Source organism: Orbicella faveolata, unplaced genomic scaffold, assembly GCF_042242905.1.
Source record: "Orbicella faveolata isolate gen_17 unplaced genomic scaffold, um_ofav_v1 contig_13, whole genome shotgun sequence".
In the NCBI taxonomy this organism is placed as follows: domain Eukaryota; kingdom Metazoa; phylum Cnidaria; class Anthozoa; order Scleractinia; family Merulinidae; genus Orbicella; species Orbicella faveolata.
The window spans coordinates 27,407,501-27,415,000 of record NW_028301540.1 but is presented as its reverse complement, the minus strand read 5'-3'; the positions used below and the strand labels follow the sequence as shown (position 1 = coordinate 27,415,000).

The window sequence follows — 7,500 nt, the reverse complement described above, 5'->3', positions numbered from 1 at the left end:
ATGTAAGTCAACAAAGTCGTACCCTGTCGCAATTTCGTACCGAACGACTCATACAACGTAATTAGGAACGCCCAGCGTAAAATAGGTTATGGCTTTCACCAGCGAATTCAACGTGCTGGTAAACCTGCAACCCAGGGGGAGTAGAAACACTCATAGTCACTACATGTTACAGAAACCTTGCAGATAGTAACTGGCCTGATAGCCTATTATACTCAAACTTCAACTTGATCTCTTCCCCCAAGTGAATATATGAAAGATCGCATATCTTATGATTAGATCTTTTTTGTCATTATATGGACCACGTGGTCCTAATTCAGTCATTAATGAACAGGCTGATCATATAACAAGTGATTATTAATTTCTTTGAGATGATATCGAGAGTCGATAATCTAATTGTTTTGGCAGAATTTTAACTGAAATTTCTTCAGAAAGCGGGCGGAAATTATTGATTTCTCATATTAGTAATAAACTTCCCACAAAATAACACTGACTTTATTTTTCTCGTCACTTAAATTTTTTAAACATATTTGAGTTTTAAAGTTCAAGTAATCATGAACGCCTTCTTCTTTTAGCGGTCTTCCCAGGAATTTGATCATCCATTCGCGTTTAGAAAACTTCGGAGAACATGGAGAAACGAGGAAACGTTGCCATTTTGTCGATCAAATCGAACCACCGCGCACTGATGAGTGATTGTTTGCGATGACTCAGACAATTAGATCGCAGAATTTGGATTAGTATACTGTTAGAATTCTGTTAATATCCATTAATTTTACATCGATTCTTCGTTCTCAGTGAGACCTCCCCCGGATATGGACGGAAATAACTTCAAGTATGACGTCTTTGTCACGTATAGTAGAAAAGATTTCCCCTGGGTGGACAGAGAACTGCTGCGTTTGCTGCGTGAAAACCAAGTCAAATATTGCGTTGACCACAAGCACTTTGAGCTAGGGAAGGCGGTCGTGGAAAACATAACAGATAGTGTGTACCAGAGCCGCAAAGTGTTGGCAGTGTGGTCCGGAAGTTACGCATCTAGTAAATACTGTAAGCAAGAACTTGACTATGCTATACAACGCAGCTTTCAGAACAGTGACTGTTCAGTAATCGTTATCACACTTCACAAAACGGACGTAAAACAGTTGCCCAAACCGCTACGAGCAAGAACGTTTCTCGATTACTCTGACAGCGTGGAGAGGCAAGGATGGGAAAAACGGCTCATCAAGCATTTAAAAGGGCCAAACCACGAGAAAAAGTCGATGACAACTATTGTTTGAAATGAGCTATGTGCATTGCTCGAAACATGATATGGAGATTTTAATTAAACACCTATTCGTGGGGTGGACTCCCATATAAAAAGGACAAGCGTGCTCCTCGTACCTTGTAGAGGTTAGAAAAAAAGAATTTGGTGCCTCTTACGGTGTGCAGCCTCAAAAGAATTTGGTGCCTCTTACGGTGTGCAGCCTCAAAAGAATTTGGTGCCTCTTACGGTGTGCAGCCTCAAAAGAATTTGGTGCCTCTTACGGTGTGCGGCCTGAAAAGATCCCACAGCAGGAGTTTTTGCGGTACCTTTAAGGGTACCTTTATCGAGTTAAAAAAAGTCACTGACAGTTACTGGGTTGTTTTAGAATGGGTACCTCTAAGGGGCGAAAAAAATTCCTAGCCACGCCCTCAAAACAGGGTCTTGGGATCTCTTAGTGGTTCTTTTTAAAATTTCCAACTAACACCCCCCGTCCCTTTTATACAGGAGTCTTTCCCCCGCCCCCTCCGGGCAGCTATTCCTCCAGATTCCTTGCTGCGTCGGAACGAATTGGGCTGTCCGCGCGAAGGCCACGCAGCTGTCAGACCAAAATGACCAGTTCCCCTCCGGTTTTAATATTTTTAAGTTTGTAAGTACCCTCTTGTAAAGTCCGTGCCAAATGACAATGAGAGTCCTTCGCTGTTTTTGTTTGTTTTTTTTTTTTTTCAACGCTCTAATCTAGCCTCAGTTTATTACTGCAGCGAGGAGTGGGATACCCTTGGTCAAGGACACTCAAATGAGGCTCTCAATGGGCTTACTATATTACCCGCAAAACGGGCTAAGAATTGAGCCGTTAGAAGTGAAAGTTGGAAAATCTTAACCGTAAAAAAATTCTTAGCCACGGAAGTGAAAGTCTCATTATCTCGTATCAAGTCTTTTTTTGTGTTTGTGTTACTATAGTAGTAAACTGTGGTAGTAAACTATGTTAGTCTCCAATTCGTATTAGAAAATAGCACAAAGAAAATACGAGCGATGATTGGTTTAAAATCGTGTTTCTAATTAATAATTAAGTTATGAGCTCGAGATTTCTATCACGCATAGAAATCGAGAGCAAATAATCTAATTGTTTTAGTATTAATCTACTAGTCGTTCAAAACTTTATCTAAATCCTCTTCAGAGACACTTCGAAAACGCAAAGTGGCCGCCGTCTGGTAACTGCTGCGCTACTCACTATCTATCACAGAATAGATAGTGAGTAGCGTAACCAATCAGACAACGGCATTCGTGAACGCTGGTAAATTTACACTAAAACTCGATAGAAACACGGTACAGGTTTTCTATGTCCTAACTATAATATCTTTTTCCATACTGGAATGGTATTAAGACCTCGAATATGTTTTGCAGCAATCAAAATAAATTTTTAACTTTTTTAAACAATGAAATTGAATTTTTAACCTTTTAAAACAATTGTAGTTAATCTCTAAGATTTCTGTGAACCACAAGGAAAATTTATTAACCGTTTGCCGTAAAAGCCACCACTCTATTGAGACGTTCTCAAATAGACTCCAGAAACGCCAGAATAGATCTGCTCGACAAGTAGTGGATTTCAGCAACGATACTGCTGGGAAACCCTAGAAACTCAACGGGCTAAGTTTAAGGAAAATCAAATATATAAGTTATCAAAGGTTAAGCTTCTAGTTGCCGAGCAGATCGTGTCTCTATCAGTAAGAAAAATATAACTTTGCATTATAACCTCAGCGGTTCCTTCACTTCGCTAGAGTTACCGCAAACCAAACCTGAATATCTAGAGAAAAGTTTTTGCTATAGTGGAGAAAAACTCTGGAATTCGCTTCCTGCGGCCCTTTGCAACTCAGAAAGCCTTAACGTTTTTAAGATAGAATTTAATGATACAAACACTTTTTAATGCATTAGCTGCGTTAGCAGAAGAAATTAGTTTAAGTAATTAGTGTCTTAGAGTTAGCACTAGAAATTAGTAACATGTATATGTCATATAGACTATTAATTCATTTTAGACAGTTTTAGAATTTCTTATTGTATAATTGACGGGACAGCCGTGTTAAAATAAAGTTCTACCTTTGGACCGAAATAAACTAGAAATGACTTTACGTCACAGTACAATACAATACATGTCATGTAATACAATTTGGTGCTTTTCTTTGTAGTGTAATGTAACGAAATGTAAGTAGAGTGAGTCTTGTTTCGTAAAAAATGGAGTTAATATTGTATCTTATTAGTAGAATAAAAATCGCGCTTTATTGTAAGTAGAGTAAATATTGTACCTTACTGTATGTAAAGTATTGTATCCTATTGTAAGCAAAGAAAGTAGTGTATTGTAATAAATAAATAAATAAATAAATAAATAAATAAATAAAAACCTAGAATATGAGTGGAATGACCTACAACTTGGTATTCTGAACATTATATCCGGTCCGTTTCAGTCTGTTCTGTTTACTTCGCTCTCATTCTGGTCCTTTTTCGTCGCAATCGGATTTTATCTAACGTTACCCTGGTGACAGGAGGTTGATGCAGGTAGTTAGGCATTTCTTGATATAAGGATGGTTTGCATTTCTGATGTAAGATTCCTCATGTGTGTGCGTGCGATTGTAACTGGTGGCCAGACAAGCTGGTGCAGATGACCAAGACTTTTAAATTTAAAAGTGCTCGTGCATGTTTTTATTCGTCCGAATTTGATTGGGGCATAGTGGCTTTGTAATCAAACCGTTCAGATTTAGTTTTTTATTTACTGGATTAAGCTTCAAACCATCACAATAAAACGAATTCAAAACAAGGAAAGCTAGAGTGGGGCTTACTTATATCCGGGGGGAGCTTATAACTAAATGCATTTACTCTTGGCAGAAATCAAATCGAAGGGGCTCTGTTTCACAGCTCGAAGCATGTGCAAGCTATAATTGTAGTTGTTCGTCTTCCCTTCTCTTCCTTTCCCATCTCTTATCGTCTTTTTTATCCCATCTCATCTCATCTCATCTCGCCGCTAAAAGTGTTAGCATCCCCGAGTAAATCCCGCTTTAAAAATTGTGAAAATAAACCTGACCGGTCGACTGGCCGTGGCCTCGAATATCTTTCTAACAGGTTTATCATCTGTCTTAACAAAATCAAGTACTCTACAAGAAACTTGCAATAACTCTAACAACAGGCTCTTTCGAAATTTCTCACACTCTTAGCATCCTAACTACTCTTCTTTAATCTTTTTTTTACGTGATTTCATTTTGTTTCGTATAAAGTTACGATGTAATTTTAGTTCTGTTTAATAGTAAATATTTTTCATCATTTCACGGATGTATAGAGCGGTTTTCAATTGTGTCGGAAAGTTATCAAGTAATTAGTTTCGTTTTGGTTTTACTGCATATTCTGAAATCGGCTGAGTAGAGTAGTCTAATTGGTAAGTAATTGGTTTGTTTTGGTTTTACGACGCTCAATTGCAAAACCGCTCTTCTAGAAATTATTGTAAATGTCAATTTTGCAAAAATTATTTGTGTCTGAAAACTGAGCCCTATTGGGGAGGTTTAGTCAAATGTAGGTCTGTATATTTTTGAGCTTACCTCAGCCTTTGCATGGCAACGTTCTCAGAATATTCCTTAAAATTTGTAAAAATCTCAAAGTTCGTAATCAATATCAAGAAAAACTTTCTTATCCACAAAAAATAAAAATTAAAAAAATAATAATATTAAAATTCTACATAGCGCGGCCGTTCCCAATGAAATGATCAAACACCCCCACCCCCCCCCCCTCCAAAAAAAAAATAAAAATAAAAAAATTAGAATAGTATTGACCTGACCAGCCATCCAAAAACCATCCAAACACTTGCAAACTGGAAAATTTAGCAATAAATCTCTCCTGTCTAATCAACATCACAGACTCTTCCCCAGGCTTCTCTCTTTCTTGTTCTTCCGACAAGTCGATTAACGGCGAGGCTACCAGGCTAATGCGTTTTTTCATAAATATAAAAATCCCCCAAGTTATATCCTTATATAAATGTAAAAAAGCTAGAAGAGCTTGAGAAATCTTCATCTCTTTAAGCTGATTTAAGAGACTAAGTTTACGCCAGCAGCCCATCATACCCTGATGTAGATGAAAGGTAAAGGTAGGTTACCATCAGATGTATATTTGTATAACATAACGTTTAAAGAGTGTTTTGCGCTGTATTATTATTTACTGCATGTGTTGTATTTAGTGAAAGTAAAATAACTGTATTCTAGATGGAAAAAAAAAAAAACAAGCGGGCCTGTCCGGGAGTCGAACCCGGGACCTCTCGCACCCGAAGCGAGAATCATACCACTAGACCAACAGGCCAAGATGCCAATAATGTAGTGAAAACAATGGCTATAAACAACATGTTCTATTGCTACGGACTTGCTTTGAATTTGTAAGGTTGTTCTTATCATCCGGATATAATCTGGTCGATTAAGGAGACAAGGGGTTCTTTCACGAATCGTTAGATGTACTTATTCATCGGGAATTCGTCGGCGATCGAACATATCCAGATGTTATGAAATTGTCCCTAGCGCTGGTTAGGAAAACACCGCAAAAAATTTAAGGTTATGCTCTCTGTATTTTCTCACGAATTGTAAAAGCAATAGAGCTCTAACTCGTTTCTTGTTTACCTTCACATAACAAATGACAAACGATCCCACTGCCGACTGCTTGTAATGAAATTACCATAAACTGCGAAAATGCAAATTTTGATCGGTGTTGTGTCACGCACGGCTGGTCACGCAACTATCGGACACTTCAAGTGATCCGGCGAACGGGAGTTCATTTCACTGGCGCTCGGCGGGTTTATCAAGCATATACTGTTGAAAGTTTGATAATTCACGATCCGTTTTATCTTGTTGACTTCTTTCCTTCTAAATCGTGGTTAACTGTCTAAGATAAAAGCGATAATTCGCTAAAAAACACGATCCATTTCAGAGGCTGTCTGACTGACACGCACACAGATCAAATGCTTGCTCCCGAAAAGTGTACTGCGGGTAATAGCTGTGTGGAAAAATGGGTTATATTGCTATGACGTCGTGGTTGAGCTGTTTCGAATAGAATATTTATCTTTAAAATCGAAAGCTCCGAAAGTAACCCTCTTAAAGACCACTGTGTCGTCAGCTGTCTCCGTCAACTCTTACGACATGTTATTAGCGCTTTTCAGTTGAAGTATTGAGACTTAAATTACCTTATGGTTTAAAGAGCTGATAACTACATAAAAATCTGTTCGAAAAATGTACATTTCACCCGATAAAAGAAACCTGGTGATCGATTTACTGAACAAATCTCGATTATAAAGTAATTGGTAGTTAAATTTTCCACCGAAATGACGGGTGAGGCCTGTTGGTCTAGTGGCATGATTCTCGCTTTGGGTGCGAGAGGTCCCGGGTTCGACTCCCGGACAGGCCCTCTGGTATTTTTCTTTTTTTTTCTTTTAATTTATTTTCTTTTCGCGTGTTTCTTTACATTTTACCCTTTTTTTCAATTTCTGTTATCAAAATAAATCTGTTTTAACTTGGGTGCAAAAATAGTTCTTCGTTTTTCTACCGATCACAGTGATATTGGCGCCTAAACCTCAACTTAAAGTAACTCAACGCAATAATAAATATCCTCATATCCTCTAACAATTTTCAAGAGAACCCCAGCAGATAGATAAGCTCTTAGAATTCTGCTAACATGAGATATTTGAATGAACAAATACTAACCGAGATAAAATATAAAATCGTGATCTCAACTCTGAATAGTTGAAATAAAAACATAAGACTCACTCACATTCATACAGAAAGCGAAGTTGCACTAAATGTCAGTCCTCCTGTTCCTTCATTGGTTTGAGCCACAAAGACACTGAAAGAGTGTTTGCACCGGCTTTTCAAGCCTTCTCTCGTAAAACCTACGTCACGAACTCCTCCAAGGTTCGTTCTTTCACTTCGAATTTCGCGTAGACTTCGACGCTAACGCAGGAGAACTGCTCTCGCCTGCGAGCAGATGTGATTCGTCTTTGGATTTAGCTGCTTAAGGGCTGAATTTTCTCTGAATTTTTTCCAGAAGAAAGCGTATCATTTCTATCATTCGTGGAATCACGGTTATTGAAAGAAGGCGCGAAACCGTAACTTGGTAACCACGCTGTTAGTGGCACAAGATATGCGGTACGTGTGCTTGCTTACTGGTCTGAATCTGTGATTGAATTTACGTTCGTCAATTTTCCGAATCTTAAACGATTTTTGACAATTAATCGTGAAAAATTTCTCTTA

General features: G+C 38.2%; 1 protein-coding gene and 2 non-coding genes across 3 annotated transcripts in view; 2 read left to right on the top strand and 1 right to left on the bottom strand.

Annotated features, from left to right (window-relative positions):
* LOC149115853 (uncharacterized) overlaps nucleotides 1–3,629 on the top strand; it is a 10,107-nt gene extending 6,478 nt beyond the window's left edge. The window contains exons 3-4 of the mRNA XM_089285264.1: nucleotides 1–2; nucleotides 793–3,629. The exon at nucleotides 1–2 is cut by the window's left edge and continues 475 nt beyond it. Of these exons, the coding sequence (XP_089141390.1) occupies nucleotides 1–2; nucleotides 793–1,271 (481 nt within the window). The 3' untranslated portion in view covers nucleotides 1,272–3,629. The remainder of the gene's footprint in view (nucleotides 3–792) is intronic.
* Nucleotides 3,630–5,494: 1,865 nt separating this feature from the next.
* Trnap-cgg (transfer RNA proline (anticodon CGG)) lies at nucleotides 5,495–5,566 on the bottom strand. Its single transcript has one exon. It is a non-coding gene; the product is annotated as a tRNA-Pro (tRNA).
* A 1,020-nt stretch (nucleotides 5,567–6,586) lies between these two features.
* Trnap-ugg (transfer RNA proline (anticodon UGG)) lies at nucleotides 6,587–6,658 on the top strand. The gene has a single exon. It is a non-coding gene; the product is annotated as a tRNA-Pro (tRNA).
* Nucleotides 6,659–7,500: the final 842 nt, after the last annotated feature.